The 19,046-nt window shown below is 37.9% G+C and overlaps 1 protein-coding gene across 1 annotated transcript in view; it reads left to right on the forward strand.

The window, feature by feature from the left end:
• Positions 1–39: 39 nt before the first annotated feature.
• TSSC1 (tumor suppressing subtransferable candidate 1) overlaps positions 40–19,046 on the forward strand; it is a gene marked incomplete at its 3' end in the record, with an annotated part of 53,610 nt that continues 34,603 nt past the window's right edge. The window contains exons 1-3 of the mRNA XM_010131960.1: positions 40–198; positions 9,085–9,168; positions 15,096–15,228. Coding sequence (XP_010130262.1) covers positions 40–198; positions 9,085–9,168; positions 15,096–15,228 — 376 coding nt within the window. The remainder of the gene's footprint in view (positions 199–9,084; positions 9,169–15,095; positions 15,229–19,046) is intronic.

Consider the following 19,046-nt stretch of genomic DNA (forward strand, 5'->3'; position numbering starts at 1 on the left):
TATTCCCTCTCCGAGAAGGTCGTGGTTGGGGCGCTGGCTATGTCTAGTGGGGCTGGCGTGGGCTGTGGGGCCCTTCGAGGGGAGACCGGCGTTCGCTCCGGCACCGCTGGCTTTTGGTGGCTCTTGGTACTTGCCCGTTGCGCTGAGTTTTTAGAGGGGCAGGAGCTGATCCCTGCTCTGAAACTTGCTGTCTCCAGGGTAGGGCAGGTGCACCAGTATGGGTGCAGGGGGCCGAGGATGGGGGTTGTTTCCTTCGTGGTCGTGTGCAGCCTCACTGTCACCAGTCCTTGGTCCACCCCCTGGAGAAGTCTTTGGCTCTGGCGTGGTAGGAAAATTCTGGCAGTGTCAAAGAGGTTCTTGTAGTTATCTTTTCCTTTTCTGAAATTAAAAAAGAAAAAAAGGAAAAAATCTTGTGAGGACAGGACATGAAAAAATGTTTCTGATAAGCTGCAGATATTAGTTTTAGCTGTTTGTGGGATCTCTTGTTGGGGGTTCCATGTCTGTGCGTTTGTCCCATAGGACAAAACTGCTCGTCATACTAGTGTTAGCTATACAGAAATGGGGCTGTTAAACTTACTGATATCTTCAAAGAGGAACACAGGTCTCATGCTTATTACAGTTTCTGCAAGATCTAGGAACATAAACAGCTCAGTAGCTGGATGGGTTAGAGGGACCCTGATTTATGATTCTTTCCCACAGTAAGGGTATTACTCGGCTGTTGTTACATTATCTTTGGCAACATCTGGTCTATCATTGTTGCCCTTATAGCAGTAATAGGAAGTGCTGTGTTTCTTTTGTAGCTTAGAGAGCAATGTTTTGGTTGTACAGTAGCTGTAGTAATATAAGTATGTACATGTGCACCTTTATGAAAGTGCTTGTGGAAAGTAATATATGAAGGTTCTTTGTAGCAGATTTGGATGTCCTGGCTACTGAGTTGTGTGCTCTGTGATCCCGTGTGTGCTAATAGATCTCCTTAGCAAATTGTGTATTTGTTTCATTTTCCTCTTGTATAGGAGGTAGTGTGTACTAAATGTTGTATCTACTGAAGACTGATAATAGGCGAACATTTTGTGATTGGCTAGAGATGGCTGTAATTTGTACTTCAAAATTAATTAAACTTATACAATATCTTTTTCAGGATAGAATATGTAGCCTGTACTTAATAAAATCTGTATCTTTTTTTTTCTAGTAGGTGATATATACTAAGTCTTCCAGAAGGTTTGGAAAGCTAGCCTGTGTGTTGTCTAGGACCTCCCCAGACCTGTGCTCCCCACCACCCTGAATCATACATCTCCTACAGACCTCTTACATACTTTGCAGAAGTGAACAGGGCTACCTGTCAGCAGGATAAAGCAAAAGGGCTAAGAAAGTGTCTGTAATCAAAGGGAATTACAGTTAATACATATAATTTAGAGAGAAGGTGGAGAAAGGGAAGGTGGTTTATGGCTAAGTTGGAAAAGGAACATTGAGATGAAGCTTCTGTTTCTGATCTGCGTTAACTGCTGGTGTGGCTTTAAAACAAATTACGTCTCTGTGCTCTCTGAAAAAGGCTCTGTTGCTAAAACTGGCCTGGTTTTTCCGACTTACATCTCCAGGCCTAATAAGAAAGTTTATTATACTTTTTAACCCTGGTTTCTTCTGTCTTGCCAGTCAATAATGGCTAGCTGCAGCACCATCACAACTACTGCTTCTTTCCAGCGTCAGAAGCATTATGACTGACTCTTCAGATGAATTGTTCAGCCCTGTCTGAAGAATGTTGTTGTTTCTTATGTTTGGGTTTTGGTTTGTGGTTGGGTTTTTGGTTTTTTTGTTTTTTTTTCTCTTTTCAGTCTTTACTTCAGCTTTATGACAGAAGTTATTCAAAGTTGAGATTTGAAATGAGGGAGGGATCTTCTACTCTTGTTACAAGTAAAAACTGTGTGTCACAAACCCATGACATGTAGAAGCTACATGAGGGATTGCAGATGAAGAAGCTACCTGTGGCTCCAGCAGTCGATAAGAATTTGTCTTTGGCCACTGCTGGAGAAGATGTAGCTGTACAGATTTGCCTTTCATCTGATCCAATGTGGACAGGTTTATAGGAACATATAGCTATCTGGGAGATATGAGCTTTCCATCAACTAACTTCAAATTATTGCTACACAATTTCTTTCATTTTTATGTGCAAAATGTGTTTTGATGTATTGGCATAAGTGAAGTAACTTAGAATAATGAACAAATGGAGATTGTTCTTTTTTTGAATCCAATTTTTATCAAAAAAAGCTTGGTGGAATAGGAGAATCTTACTTAGAAGTGCATCACTCACAGTTCTGACCCATGAGAATGGAAGTTAGAGATATAAGTCCTGAGCCCTTATACAACCATGTATAATTATTTAGCATGTGTAAATGCCATGCAGAAAGTTTTACCATGTAACAGTGAGGAAGAGCTTCAGTTTGGTTTTTCTCCTGGGTTGATGGAGGGGGAACTGAACATCTAACATCAAAACAAGATTAAAATAGGTCATAAAATTTTGACCTAATTAGTTCGCCATTTTACTAGATGGCTGCAACTCTTGCTGCTTGTGCTGTTTTCAGGTAATCCCAACAATGTGGTTTCCCAAGGTGGGGTTTTGGTCTCTTCAGTGTGTCTGTGGGCTATATGAACATTGTACAAACATAGAAATTATGTGTGAATTTTAGAGTGTGTGTTTTGGTTTGTGTATTTTTTTAAAGACAATATCCCACCACCATTGCTCTGCTCATCCAACTGGAGTGAAAATGAGAAAATTGCAGAGTGGGTGGTGAGTGAAAATGTGAGATGCTGCTCGAAATGAGGACTGAGTGATGTGACTATGGGTCATGATGATGAAGAATACAGGGCAACAGCAGTAGCTGCAGAACATTTATATACTGAAAGGTGGTTGTTCTAAAAGGAGCCTTGGTGGACTTCACCAATACCCTGAATTATGAGAATATGGTATATGGGGTCCTGGGGGGTATCACTATATTTACATCTTGCTTGTTTAAAAGCGTTCAGAAGCTAGCCAGCATCACTGCGGGAGGGAGGAGGAACATTGCTTGTGCCAGAATGTGATAATTATGGTGCACTTGTTTGGCACGTTTAGTGGATTTTGGGGATACCACAGTACTGAGCTGAATTTCAGCATGCCAGATACTCCTGCTGCATGTCACATGTCAAAGGTACATGGGCTTGCAAGGAAGAAGCATAACAAGCAGGAGGAAAGGACAGTAGAAAGCCTGCTGGCTGACTACGGAGCTGTACTAGACAAGGGTGACTCCAACTGCACCTGAGATGGGATCTGACTGAAGGAGGCTTAAAAATGCACTAACGCTTTGTCAGAGCTTGTGTGCTGCATTGTGGTCCTGTTGTGCTTCTTGAATAAGCAATACTTGGCCCATATTATATTGTCAGTTAGTTGTTAATGGGTTTCTATCAATGTGAACACAGACTATTGGTTTTTAGAACTTTCTTGCCTGTTTGCAAGAGTAAGGTGAAAATTTCCCTAAAGCCAAATGTGACTTCCTAAAATAAGAATCTTAAAGCACTGCAAAAGATCAACCAAAATAGACTGATCACAGGTCTCATGTAGTGTGTGTGTATATGTATAATATCAGTATGTATTGAGAATAGTTCAACTTACCAACCTTTGATAGAGTAGAAGGCAAGTGTAGATTTATTAGAAGGAGAGGAGAAAGGGAACTTTTTAGGAAGAAGTGTATCACTTGTGCAGTATCCAGGGAAACTGGAGCAGCCTTTCAGGCTCATCTGTTCCCAGTATGGGAGGGGGGCAGCTGTGGAGCCTATTGCTCCTGTAGGCAGTAATGGTCTCCCCTCTAGGAGAGCTTTTGTGGTGTCTCATGGTGTGAGAGAGTATAGTCTAAACAATGTAGATAATAATTTTGATACAGCTTTAGAGCTGTCTTTGGAGGATTTATTTTGAAAATTGAATCAGTCCAAGAAACTGCAGGAAAATCTCGTGGTGAAATTCCTACTTTTTGATCAGTCCTCTTTCTTTCCTAAGATTACTTGCCTCCAGAGTGCCAATCCTGTATATTTTAATTTGGGCTGAGTGTCTATTCTCACTTTTGTCCTGTATGCCTCTCTCTTCAGGGCCCTTCCTGAGGCCAGCATTTTGGTTGAAAGGACTTTTGTGGAACTTCAGTCCAACATGCTGTACAGTTTAAAGTTTTACTAGAGAGAAAAAAGGTGGTTAGTGAATCTCTCAAAGATTTTCATAATGCATGAAGTAGATCTGGGGAAACTTTATTTTGGAACACTTGAGCAATTAACAGGGTCTTGCTAGTATTAGGTACGGTACAGACTAATGGCAATATGAGGATGTGCTTATGTGAACTTTAAGGGACTATTAAAAGGTAGTTCATGATAAATGAATGGGATTTCTAAGTATGATTGCACTGTGCAAGGCTTTGTGTGAGGGTTCCTTTTGTTGCTGGGAACACTTACAGAATCTGTCAACCTTTGGAATAGGGTCAGTGCACTAAATATGTCAGCAGTGGGAATTCTTGTGCCATGAAAGATTTGGAGGAAACAGCTGTCTGAGAGCACTGAAGGTCATCTGGGCATGTGTGCTGCCAGCCTCTTTGCTGATAGTCACTGCAGCTTATTACAGTCAGTGATAGAGGGTCTCCTGCTGTGGTGGGACAAACAAGGCTGTCCTAACTCAGTAAAAATCAAAGTGTACCTTCTTGAAAATTTAAATCATGCTAGAAGGCAAAAGTAATATTAATGACATTAGCAACCTGGGGCTTCTCTGAGAAGGTGGGGAACTTGTACATTGCCTCTGGAATGAGGTATCAGCAAAGCCAGTTGTTCCCTTGTGTCATCCTGCCCTGTGTCATTCCTCTTCCACCCACCCACCCCTCAAAGCAGTAGTTTACGATTTCTAGTTTTCGGCATGAGCAGATGGTCACATAACTTTAAACTGAAATTTAGACACTGCAAGCCAAATGCTGCATCCTTTGCATTTTGTGTTGCAAGTTCACTGCTTGTTAGTACAGATTGATTGTATAACTTTGAAACTAATTTCTGCAACACATATATTGTTTGATTGTATTAAATGTAATATGAATATTCTCTTTTTGATCTCTATTCCTCCAAGATGGTGGTGGTCTTTGCTATGATAGTAGTTTTACTTTCTTTTTGCAGTGGTAGAAGTAGAGCGTGTTCAGTGTTCCCGCAGAATTTGCGGTTCTGATACTAAAAGCTTGGCAGCACTACTATCTTGTGAACAGATTATGCATTGTGAATGCTTTTTTAATTTTTACTTTTGCATGTGTATGGTTATTCCTCTCTAGATAAGTAATTCATGGCTTTGTGAAGTACTTCAGGATACAGTAAATGAAAATACTGGTTTATGTTTGCTTGACTAGATTTTGTCTCCTTGATCCATATTGAACTTCATTGTGACTGTTGCTATAGACTATTCATTTTTGTCTTCTTATTAAAGTGTGATTTCATACCTTGTTTTAGTTAAAAAAGAGTATTCGAGTTTTAACTGCACTATAGCAGGGCATCATGCTCATTTTTAGAAAAAGAAGTCTCTTTTGAACATGCCAGGTGGAATCTAGTATTTCTCATTAACACATTAAGTATGTTTATGTATTTGAGTACATGCAATATTCCTTACAAAGGAGCCCTAAGATATTTTTACCTGTCCTTCTACCTCAACCTTAGCTTTTCTCCGAACTGATTTTGTCAACTGGAAAGATTCAGTGTGGTAAGTGTCCAGTCCTGTGATGTACAGAGTACTAGTCAGGAATCCCTTTGGTGATGCTGTTTCCTGCATCCCTTCAGCAGTTGCTCAGCATCTGTTGTCACGTCCAGAGCTTTAATTTTTTTCCTGAAAAAAAAAGTTGGGATGAATTGATAGTTGCTGCATTCCTTTGGTTTTCTGTTCTGTGATTTTTGTGCTACCCCTCATTTAGTAGAATAAATGAGAACTGAGGAAGCTATAGACTATTATGCAGAATAAATACATAGACTTTGACAAGCCTCTAAGAAGGGGTTGTTCTTAAGGATTCCTTGGCAGACTCGTGTGGCATTGAGACATCTTTAGTGTTTGGCTTCCAAAGGCAGTATTTTCTTTGTGTTAGCTAAAGTGGAATTTTGACTATGTATTTATAATCTTCCTTCTATACTGTTAAAATATTCGATTACCACATCAATCACAGTCAAATTGCCTCTGTATCACCACTGTTTTACAAAACTACCTGCTTTAAATGATACATTTTTCCTCATTACCTCAGCTGTTGATGAATCTGAAATTTGGACATGTAACCAAGAGATTCTTTGATTCCTAATGTTTTAATCTTTGCTTACTAATATTTTTTTCCTAGTCTTAGGCTGCCTTTAAAAATTAATCTAATTTACATATGGTGTTGCATTGACTAGAAGCATCCATTACATGGGGCTTTGCTGTGACCATGTGTAAGGACAACTTATTTTTTCACCACTTGTACCTTTCAGACATGTGTTCTGTGTATTTTCTATGTCACAGCAATTTTCTTAATAAATAATACTTGAATAACCTAGGTAGTAAACTTTTCAAGTTAGGCAGTTTAGTGTTTTGTGGATGCTGAGTTTTTAGACAAATAGTAAGCTCTATTGCTTTAGATTAATCAAAATTCATTATACTATGTTTTTTATTTTTTTTCTATCTGGTAGCTGCAGTCATGAGGCAGGATGCTTTTGTGAAATGTTATTTGCAACCTGCCCTAACAGGCTACGGTGCAAGATGACAAAATTAAGGCACTGTTCTTGATTTTGACAGAATTCCAAATTCAGTTATGTTGTTTATTGAAGAGTTACTCAGTGTCTTCATCTGTTGAAAGAACTCCTCTAAAAGTAACTTGGAGTAGACAAAATTAGACATATCTTTGCACAGGAGACAACTGAAAGTCTGTACTGTTGTTTCTGTTATAAATCGGATCATTCTGATTTATGAACATTTGAGTTTGAACCTTGTGTCTCATGGATGTTTAGTCTTATGACAGAGAATAAACAATAGTGTGTTTCTTGTGAAATGTGTTTAGTTATTCTCTGTCCTTTGATTCCAACCTACCCTGTGAAACAGGAAATAATTTTAAAGGGAAGAGAAACCGATGATGTAAATCTTACGATGTAGGCACCTAACTGTATTTTGGCTACTTTGTGTCTAACCTGATTCATTTTTGAAAGCAGCGTACTAAGACCTACTCAAAAGGCTTTAAGAGGTGTGAAACCCCCCTTTATTTCTTCATTTTATTGAAGATCCTGAAGTTCTCTTCAGTTTGACTTACCAAAACAACAGAAGCTTGCTTGATTGAAAGAGATACATAGCCGGTGGCTTATTCCTAGTGTTTTCTTCAAAGTAATTGAAGGCAAATCTGAAACGAAAAGGAGCTGTTGCCAAGGATCTGCAAATGTAAATTCTGTTCAAGACAAAAATAAAAGCTTTTCTGAAATATTCTTGGTGAACTTTAGTTGTTTCTGTCAGTCAGAAACACTGTCTAGGCTTGTAGGCAAGTGCTGCATAAATAGGAGAGTATGAAGAAATCTGTAAAGGTTCACACTGATCTCTGATCCGCATTTGAATATGTTTCAAACACAAACTACTCACTGAATCATGTTCTCTGATGCTTTTTTTTCCCCATGTAACTGTTACGCTACTAGGCTATATTTACTAAGCTCACTGCATTTTTATGCTCAATCTTCACAAATATTACATTGTTGAAATTGCACATTTCAGATGCAGGATAAGAAGTATCTGGTCTGTAGGAGTTCGGAGCTTATTCTGAAAAATGAGTTGGTTCTGGTTGTTACTGCCAGGCAAAGGCTTGGGTTGCTTTGCCTTATTTAAGAAAACTCAAATCTCTTCAAGTTGCTGTTCTAGAATTAAATTGTTTTAAATTGTGATATTTTGTATTTAAAATATTCCCTTGCAAGCTTCTAGGCATATTCCTGATACTGATTTAAAAATAAGATTCAAATAGAGCTATATTGAAGCAAAATGTTCCTCAATCCAGAATGTAATTATTAGCTAGCTACATAATGACGTGGCAGTAAGAAGGGCCATTCAATAGTTACCTGAATCCTTCTGAAGTATTTGTTTGCAATACAAGCTATAGTGTCCAAAGGTCACAACTATTATATGACAAATAGGATGTGATTTGCGAAGTTTTTTTGTTTTGAAAAAAATCATATTGAACAATATTATTAGGGTATAATTTGCATCGGGAAGTATTGTATATTCCTCACAGTTTCCTAACAGTTGTTAAAAGTGCCTCTGAGTGTAAGTTTACCTCCCATTTACTCAAAATTAGCTAAGAGTCCCTACTAATGACTAGTACAAAATAGCAATTGTGGGTTTTGTTCAAGCTATACTTTATTTCTCAATATCTCCCATGGCCCTTAACTGTTTTGTTTTGCTTCTTTCAAGACTGGTGCAAGCTGAAGAAGCAAGGCAAGGGCTCTAGCCTTGTCTTATTGCTCATGAGCAATAATATGAAAAAATAAGTTTATGACAAAATTTTGTTAGGTAAATAACAATTTCTCCTATCATTCAGAGAATGCATGTCTCTAGTGGCATGGCATGGAAAAGGGATTAGTTTTTTAACTTTCTTCTAAACTTGGTACTTAATGGTGAAAAGACAGATTTGTTTTTATGCAGTTGTCTTCAGTCTTGAAAGGCTGGAAAACTTCTGTGAGAGCAGTCTCTTTTTTGGATAGTGTAGTTAATGGTTTTAAGAGTTGTCCACTGTTATAGAGTTTTTTCAGCTGATAAAGGAGAATTAGTTTGGAAGAGCTGATATCATACTGAAAATTATCATTGTTAAAATGAAGGGCAGATAATGTATTTAGCGCCTATGTGTTCCTCACATTTGTGAGGGATGAAATGCACCTCACAAATGTGAGAAACTGCACAAAAATGTATTAACCAAAATAGACAGGAAGGGCAAGAAAGTCAGCAGATTGCAAGAATGTAGTGCTTAAAATGACAATTGAGATGTAAGCTTCAAGATTTTTGCTGATATTAATGAATCATATTAATTGGACTTTTCTAATGGCTTTCTTCTTCACTAGGCACGAGCTTTAACACCTCAGACAGCAGAAACGGATGCAATAAGATTTTTGGTTGGAACACAGTCTCTCAGATATGATAATCAGGTAATTCTTCTGTCAAATGTCAGATGTATTTTTGCCTCCTTTTTTAACATTGTTCTAATATCATTCCTCTTCCTTTCTCCCTACTGTTGGATTTGAACATTAGGGATAGTCAAGTTAAACTTTGTGAGTAGATGTGAAGGTATTGGTCAGAAAGGTAGGTGAATGAAAGCTGTGTGTATTTTCTTGAATTAAATTACTCTCTTAATTTGTGTGACTAAATCTCCTTGTTTCACTAAAGGAACTGGTATGTATTTTTCTTAATTTAAACCTAGAGATTCTCTGGAACTATCTTTAAACCACAGAAGAGATTCAAAGTAAACAAAGTCTTTTAAGCCTCGATTACCTGTGATGGGGCTGCTAGTACATGCACAGTTCTGTGTATGTGAAGCTTCATAAAGTGGATTTTTCATTATTAATTACCGGTAATCAACTTTCTGATCACAAATTTAACAGCAATTTAAACTTTGAGTGACTTTCATAGCTCAGTTTCTATTGGTCTGTTTCTTCTGCAGTTAAGAGTACAAAACTTCTAATTGTACAACAATTTTAGTTTTTGTAACTCAATTTCAGTAAATGCCTTCATACTGAAAGAAGATCTTGGAGCCAGAAGAATTAGAGAGTTATACTGTGTCCAGGTGGCAGGGCTTTGGTAGCAGAGAGGCTGTTGTGGTGGCCTCTGAGAAGAGGCCAGGGGTTGTCTGTGCCAGACATGGCTGGTTCCAATGAACCTGCCACAGGACACAGCTGAGCCAGTCAGCCAGGTGGCACCTCTGTGAAAATGTTAGAGAAAGGAGAGAAAATACTGGATGGAAAGAGGAGGAGGGAACAAAGACTGAGAAACAGTGATGGAAATGACAGAGGTAAGACCAAGGTCAGGAGAAACAGAAGAATCTCCACAGTGGGGCAGGTATTCTCTGCAGCCTGTGGAGCACATGCAGTGGAGCAGGTGGATGTTCCTGAAGGAGCTGTGGCCCTTGAAGATCTCACTTTGGAGTGGAAGAAAAGAGTGAGATGGGAAGGGCATCAGAGACAAAATGCTATGTACTGACCATACGTACCATATCATTATCTCACACACCCCTGCACTGCTTGGACAGGGTTAGAGGAGTCTGGAGTGAAGTTAAGCCTGGGAAACTGGGCAGAGACGGTGCTAGTTTAAGGTTCGTCTTTTACTTTCCCACTATGCAGATTAGTAATTGCATTTTTATTTTAATTGGTAAATTAATTTACCCAAGTCAAGTCTGCTTTGCCTGCAACAGTAACTGGTAAGTGATCTCCCTGTCTTTAGCTTGGCCTGTGACCCCTCTCATTCCTGTTCTTCCCACTTTCTCTTCCTGTACTGCTTGGGGGGAGCAAGTGATTGGGTGGGAGTCTGGATGTTAGCCAAGGATAATATCCACCACAGAAGCCCCTAGAACGGGTTCTGTCACAAACTCAACTGGTCTGTGATAGACTGCAGAAACTGAACTCAGAACCATAGCTCTGGGAGATGTGAGTTGTCAATTCCCAGTGAGGTTTCGAGTTTCTTAGTCAATAATAATACAGGATGAGGCTCGAGATAAAAATATTCGAAGGCATAAATGGGAAGGAATATTCACTTTATTTCTTGTAATACTTGTGAGACCAGTAACAAAAGAAGTGACAGACAAAACTCAATACACAAATAATGTTTTTGATTGTGCTGTCTCAGATGTTCTTCAGACGTGGTTATAATGTGATTGTCTACTGTCATTTATACATGTATTGGTTTTTTACTTGAATCAGCTAATGAAATCCTGATGATAAATTATAGTTGGAGAGTGATTCTCACTGATCAGTTGATATCCAGCACATCTTCAATGATCTAAATGTTCTGATTCATATAAGTTGATTGGGCATTTACTACATATTTTAGAAATATTTACTCACATTTCTACTTTATTGAGGATGCCTTTCTTTCTCCAATGAATAACATTAATACTAGAAATGCAGGACACTTCCTAGAGTATAAACAAATGTTTGGGGATTTTTGGCCTTTAGCTGTGCCTCAGGCCATCAGCTCCTCTCAGCTAGTTGCTAATCCCCAAGAAATGCCCTAGGCTTCAAGTCGTCATTGCTTAATTCAGCAGTAGGTTTTCTAGATTTACCAAACTTTTTTAGTTACCTAACTCACAAGCTGGCTTGCAGCCTCTAGTGCTTGACCAAGTACTGCACAGTAAGAGGTTTCTTAGGCAGTGCCATCATGTGCAGAGTATTTGTTTCCTTCTAGTCATGAACAGGTATAGTGCAAATGAAAGCGTGGTAGTTATACAGCTGGTGTGGTAACTTCTGCCTCTGAGGTTTATTGCTGTCTGAAGCGATTAAGCATTCATAGGAGATCTGTTGAAAATATTTTCCTATTAATACTGGTATTTCAAAGCAAAAGAAAATCATTAAGACTTTATGTTCTATCAGTGTTTGAGATACAAACAGTGTGTAGTACTTGGCATTTGGTCCTCGTAACTCGCTGGAAATTAAGTAGTTTCTCTTTGCACTGTTCTACACAGTGTAGTTGTGAAACGTTTCTCTTCAGTACTTTAATAGTTAAACCTGATTTTTATATGATTTGATGCATTTTTATATGGTCTGGTGTATTCACGATACGCTTTGAAAACATATAGGATGTCTATGACACTTATTCTTTTCTCGTCTCTAGTTCTTGGAACTCTTCAAGTTGTTTTTAGTCTTGTTTTGGAACCTAAGATACTTTATTTCATGATTTACTTTATTGCATAGCATTATATAGGCACAAAGCAGGGCATTGGCCGAACTAAAATAATTTTCCAGTTTCTGCTGCCCATGAATGCTTGATGACAGAAAAATCAATTGGAGATTGCATAATTGAAGAAAAAGAGCTCTTTTGTGTGGAAATTGGTCAACTTTAGTCTTACTTTGTTAGTAATTTCCTTAGCAATCAGTAATGTCTCCAGATTCTGAGGTGAACTGAGTAGTTACTTATTCTCATTTAAATATTGCTACTCTTTCCTCAATACATGTGTTGAGTGGGAATTTTTCCCAGTGTAACTAGAGTGGATTAGTAACTTGTTTCATTACTGGTAATAAAACCAATCACTTCTAAGAGGTGTGCTCCACAAGACTTATGATTACACATCATTAACTGTTACACTCTAATCATGTTGAGAAAGTTCTCTGTGTGGACCTAGCTTACTTACACTTACCATTTTCATTATCATCATCCATGGTATCCATATGCCACACTAACTAATCCATGGTAAAGCTCATTTCTATTCTCCATTGGAAAAAGTTAAAGATCATGGTTCAAAAACAGAAGGAAAACACCCTGCAGTACTGAAGGTTTGCCCAGTTTGGTTAGACAATTGTAGGTGAATATTTCTTTCTGCAAATATTGGTCTTGGACATCACACTAGTACAGTATTTGGTACTACTGTATTTTCTATGAAAATTTTTGTCCTTAATACTTGGTGAAGTCACTATTCCATATGATAAGTACAATGTATCAAGTGTTCAAACCAGCATGCTTAAGTTCCTTAGCAGAAAAACATTGGGGGACCTTTTGCAGTTCGTTCTTTCTTCAGTACATTTTCTCACAGACTGTGTTTGGCATAGTTGTGAAAAATGTCATTTTTCAACTCAAAAGGGTATAAACAATACTTTTGCATGAGAATTACATTTCATATTTCCTAGGAGTCTCTGTCCAGACCTTTAATCAGTTAATTGTATGTTCCAGCTGTTTCCAGTTACCCATGAAGCAGAAACAGTAACAGTGAGGAGAATTAGGTTATCGGTGCCTTCAGAAAGCTTCAGATGGGGTGAAGAGGACTCCCTTAGCTGATGTGCTGAGTGACCCTCTTAACCTGGTTAGTGTGGGTAGAGAATGTGTGTGACTGTAGTAAATGGGATTGGTGGTTTGCCTTCTGGGACATGGTTTGAGCTGCCGAGGGAGACTCCAGTGACTCCAATGAAGGTTGCCCCCCCTTTTTTTTTTTTCTTGAGATAGCTGAAAACAAGCATATTTAGCAGATCTGAACTAAAATAACTTCTAGTTTTTAAACCATGACAGATCCTCATGTATTTCACACTTTCTCTGTTAAAAACACAATTCAGTAAATTGAAAGATCCCCTTCTGTTATGCTAAAGCCGATTACTGATACTTTACTGTGTATAAAAAAAAAAAATTCCTGTTCTTGCCAATGAGTATGATGAAAATGTCTTACCTTGGACTTGCAAGTACGTTGCTAATCTTTGCCTTTTAGTTCTGTGCTTGTAAAGTGGCTGTTTGACTTGTCAACAGTTTGAGTTCTAAGTTTTTTCAGAGCATCAAAAACTGTCTGATAAGAGCAGCATAGACTGAAGAGATGATATATTTAAATGTTTATTGAAAAACAAAAAAAGGGCTGAAGTTAAAACTTATCTTTAATGATGGAATGAGCAAGAGCTTTTGTTATAGACAGAAGCTCTTGAATTAGGAAGAGATCTGAGAGGGCATGTACAGAAAGCCAAAATAAAGTGAAGTAATAGGTAAATGATGTTAGATTCTGAAGATTGAAAGGCAGAAGGGTCACTCTAAGTTGGACAGGAAGATGGATATACAGTTGTTGGGGTAGATGAATAGAATCCTGAGTCCTAGGTAGATTTCTAGGTTCAGGGCAACAAATGAAGTCTGAAAAGACAACTTATTTAAGCACCTCTGCAGCTGATTACTGCCTTGGATGGCAGAATGGAAGAATAATACAGGTGATGAGGTTTCAAGAAGCTGATGATGACAGTGTTTGGATGAGAAAAAGGTAATGTGTAAATTCAGCCCTTTAAAAAAGTGTGTGTAATATTACCAGTTTAGGCTGAGACCTATAGAGCAGCCTCTGTATTTAAGAAAATTTGCTGTAATACTGTGTAGCTAAGATTTTTGCAGTGATTCAGTGGTTAACGACTGAATTATGTCTACTGAATTATGATAGGATGTCTCTTGGTTTTTTCTATTCATTCTTCAGCCAACTTTGCTAATGAATTTTTAATGAGGATACAGTTCTCTAAAAATTGTGACTCTTCTAAAATTTATTTGTTCACTGTTAAGCTTAGTGAAATTAGTCCCATGAGTAAAGTTACTTGTGTATGTTGTGCCAGGCTAGAAGCTTTCTCAGTTTCTCCTATTTCTGAGTCAGCTATAGAAAAACAACTAACTAAAAATAGGGAGGAAAAATGAAAGTACTGTAGACTGCTTAAAAAAAAACAAACACAAAAACCCAAGAAAAACCCCAAAACATCCCCCCAAAAACCTGCAGCAAACAAAAATCAGAATCACAAAAAGCAAATCTATCTGTATGTCTTAAATCTTGTCTATATATTTAAATACTAATGTTTTGTTCCTCTTTCAGTTCAATGTTTTATTTTCTCAGCATATAAGGGATTACAGATTTATATATTGGCACAGGTAGGTGATTGCTGAAGTGAACTTTCAGAAAGCTTCTTACTGAGTTTACAGTATTTGTTTCAAATGAGAGTCCTTTCCCTTTCTCCCCTTCTTTCTACATGGTATGTTTGAATTTGATTTCGGTGCAGAATTGGTGCAGACATTTAGACTAAGGATGGCAGTGTTATTTCTCTTTATTGCTATAAAAAGTGTGAATCGCAAAAAGGGTGTCTTATTTACTATTGGCCATAAAATGAAAAATTGCCTTCGGGCTTTAAGTTGCAAAATTGGGAAGAATAAACATGGTATTCCTCTAAAGAGCAAAATTGCCTATGTTTTTCTAGAAAAAAGTGTATGCTGCATGAAACCAATGATATACTAAATTGTTAGTATAACAATTAATTAAAGTGGATATTGGTTATAAAATTCTCATTAAATTGTTCTGTGCAGTCATTGTGTATAATTAAGACCCACAAGAAAACATTTGAAACCCTAATGTTCTCTTTTATTGTATTTCCAGATTCACATCATAGATTTTGATGATGAAAACAACATTATAAACAAAAATGTTCTGCTTCATCAAGTGGGTGAAATTTGGCACATCAGTACCAGTCCTGCAGATAAAGGTGTACTGGCAACCTGCTACAATAAAAGTAAGTTCTTTCTAGCAATATTAAACTTCAGTGTTTTGGTATTTTTGAGTGTGCGGAGATTGAACATCTAGCCGTGTGCAAACACTTTAAACTGGAATTATCACACAGGTATTTTTAAAATACCTATACATCATTTATCTCATATCCTTAGGTCATCTTGGTTAGAAGTCTACTTTTGCATCCACGTCAAGGGTAGCAGCAAAGTAAAAATATTGCTTGCCTAATTAATGCAAAGCATGGCAAATCAAATATATTTCTGTTACTTTCAGTATCATTTTTATTGTTTATATTTGCTTTTGAAAATGGAAGTAAATGTCTTTGAAAACACAATCAAGCTCTATTAAATTACAAGTGAAGTTTATATATAATGTTATTTGTCATATGTTAAATGCAGATATGCCCACAGAGGACTTTAAATTCCTATCTAAATGTCTCATCAGAAACAGTTGGAATGCTCCCTGTGTAACCTAATGCAAAATGCACAGCTGTTGAGATAAAGGATCTCACTGCATTTTCTAGGTGAGGCAGGTGTGAAGATTTTGTCATGAGGCTTGAAAAATCCGCTTGCATCACTTGGAGAAGAGAGTACTTTTTCTCTCTGACAAGCAAGAGATCTGTACTGTCAATTGCAATAAGTATTATTTCTTCTGCTAAACATTAGTCCATTCTTTTGTGGAAATAGTCAAGCGTATAAGAATAAGATAGTGAACTTCAGGCTTTGTGCATCCATGGACAGCTGTAGAGAGAATTCCGGCTTCTCAATCTAGTGGCTATGTTAGAATGTTTCAGGGTTGCTTGGTTCTCCTGAGTTCTTTTGGACTGAAATAAGTGCTAAAATTTTAATTTCTCTCATAAATCTTATGTGAATCTTTAAGGATGATTATGGAAAATAAGTAGGTTTATCTAATAAAGAGATTTTATTAGGGAATTGTTGTGACCCAAGTACAGGACCTAGCACTTGGCCTTTTTGCTGAACCTCATACTGTTTGCCTTGGCTGATTGATCCAGCCTGTCCAGATCCCTCTGTAGAGCTTCCTGATCTTCAAACAGATTGACACACCCACCTGACTTGGTGTTGTCTGCAAACTTACTGAGGATGCCCTCAATACCCTCATCCAGATCACTGATAAAGTTGTTTAAGAGAAAAGGCCCCAGTACTGAGCCCTGGGGTCACCACTGGAGACTAGCTACCAACTGGACTGAACTCCATTCACTGCCACTCTTTGGGCCTGGCCATCCAGGCAGTTTTTTATGTAGCAAAGAGCACACTCATCTGAGGCATGAGCAGCCAGTTTCTCCAGGAGAATCCTGTGGGAACAGTGTCAAAGACTTTACTAAAGTCCAGGTAGACTATGTCCACAGCCCTTCACTCGTATACTTTTTTGAACAAACTTAGTGATAGTGGATGGGGGAATACCAGCATAGCAACCTGTGAACCTAGTGACTTTTCTATGTTTTAGAAACATAATTAGACCCTTCAGATCTGTGGTTTAAATATATAAAAATCCCTGATACTTAAGCTACTGATTTCATGCAGTTGTTACACTGTAGTAATTTTTTGGCAAATGTGTTGGCAGTTATTTGGTATCGTGAGCATTGTAAGAATTAGGACTGTTGTGTTTTATCCTGGATTCCTTAACTGAGGGGAGAAAAGTTTATAAACATGTCAAAGAAGCTTGGTATAAGAAGGGAAGTAAGGATTAAGATCTTTATATCTTGGGGATGGGGAAAGAAGACTTTGTAAAATTAATACTTGAGATATCTAGATGAACTTATGCACTGTTAGTTTTGTGACATACTGATACATCACTTTTACCCTCTACTGGGGCAAGTCAACTGAATCAAAATAGGGAGTGGATTTTTTTTCCTTGAGCAGGGTACAGTTGCTTCTGACAGATTTCAAGTATGTAAAAATTAAGGGGAAATAAGTTTCATATTCTTCTGGCTTTAGAGGTTAAATTAGATTGCTAAAGTTCAATATAAACCGGGTTTTTAACAAAAAGCTTGAAGGGTGGGATGTTGAGATAAGGGTACAAGGTAGGGAGGGTTTTGAGTGGTGATAGTGTCAATATGCATGAGTACTACAGTTGCATTTTAATTGGTTAATGCTTAATCTCTGAAAAATTAAACATGCTTATTTGCCTCTGATATTTATTAATATTTTAAAGTTATGTTCCGCAAAGCAGAAATCAGTTTGCCTCACAGTGGCCCAGAGTTAAATTGGAATATGCTATTTTTACTGTAAGATGCCCGTCAGACCCATTCTAGGAACTTTATACTTTCCTTGTTTTTTGCTCTTCTCTCTAGCTGGAGTCAGTTGACTATTTGTTTTTACTTTCTTCAAATTAAAATGAGACAGAAGTGACACTTTTTAAAAACTGAACAGGAAAGGTGACAAAGTAATTAAGTTTATAGAATTTTAGTACAAATGCTCTTTAAAATATCAGAAAAGAATACCGATAGGGTGGGGTGAGGGTCAAGAGTGTACCCTCCAAATAATGGTATAAACCAATGAGAGTAATGGTACACTAAGTATAACGAGTTTAAAAATGAAGGTAAATTATTCTTCAAACATGTGAGAAGTTCGTACCCATCCAAGAGCTCTGTTCACCTGTTAAGGGAAAAATCATTTTCCATGTGTATGACTACTTAGCTTGATAGAAGCCTTGGTTCACTGTTCAAAAGAGCATCCTAGCCTAAGCTAAAGTTTCTTGTTGTGATGAGGTGAAATGCCAAAATCTTGTAGATCATGCTAGAGTGGAGTCACTTGGGAACTAGAACAATGAAAAACTGATAATGTCCTAGATCCCTCTAGAATGCGATCCGTATACAGTTGGTGTATTGTTGAAGTTTCAGGCTACAGGAGAAGTAGAAAAGCCAATTGAATAGACTATTAATAGTTTCCCGAGGCAGGGAGACATACTAGCAGACAACAGATTAGAGTGTGCCTAGTATCTTTGTATGTCAAGTAGGTGATGGAAGCCTCAGCTCTAGGGGAGAAGTGGGATCCTTGCTTAAGATGAAGTTGAGGGATACTTTGAAATATGTTGATTTCTAAGTGATGACCTCTTTGTCAGTCCAGTTTATCATACAGTGTCATGGGGTATTTGAAAAAATCACTAGTTAGATGTATGTGCAGTGGCAAATACAGGTTGTATGTGTGGTTTTGTGACTCTGTGTGTGTGTCTGTTGCACATGCTTTGTTTCATGTAGAATTTCATTTTAATCTGATGTGTTTGCACATCCCTCCTCATCTGCCCTTTTAGGATACTGTTAGAATGGAGATGGACTCTTTTCTGAGGACTTGGAAAGTAAATTTCAGCTGCATCAGTAAAGGAGTAGGGAATGCAGAGGGATTTTTTTCTATAGGCCATTTGAAGAGTTTTGCAGCTGTGGCGGTTTGCCAGCACTGGATGGCTTCTTCCTGAATGACTTAGGTCTTGTCTCTGCCCAGCAGTATATTTGGTAAATGCTCCTGATGTGTTTGGGACTAAGGTAACAACTCCTCGAATTCCTTAATGATCCCTTTTGTCTTGCTAGAGACAGAAGGGGTTTAAAGGGGACAGAAGAAATTCACACCTCGGTCTGTGTTCGGGAAACTGAAACAAGCTTTTAATAACAATAAATCCACACCGCTATATATATATGCACAAACCAAGAAAGAGGAAAAGAAAAACAAAGAAGAGAAGACTTAGATAACCACAGTTCTTAACAGTCTTGTTCAGGGTCAGTGCTCTTGGCAGACACCCAGCAGCGAGGTGGGAGTGAAGACTCTGCAGCTGCAGACAGAGAAAGTAAAATTCTTCCCCTGGCGAGGA

Source organism: Buceros rhinoceros, unplaced genomic scaffold, assembly GCF_000710305.1.
Source record: "Buceros rhinoceros silvestris isolate BGI_N320 unplaced genomic scaffold, ASM71030v1 scaffold3320, whole genome shotgun sequence".
In the NCBI taxonomy this organism is placed as follows: domain Eukaryota; kingdom Metazoa; phylum Chordata; class Aves; order Bucerotiformes; family Bucerotidae; genus Buceros; species Buceros rhinoceros.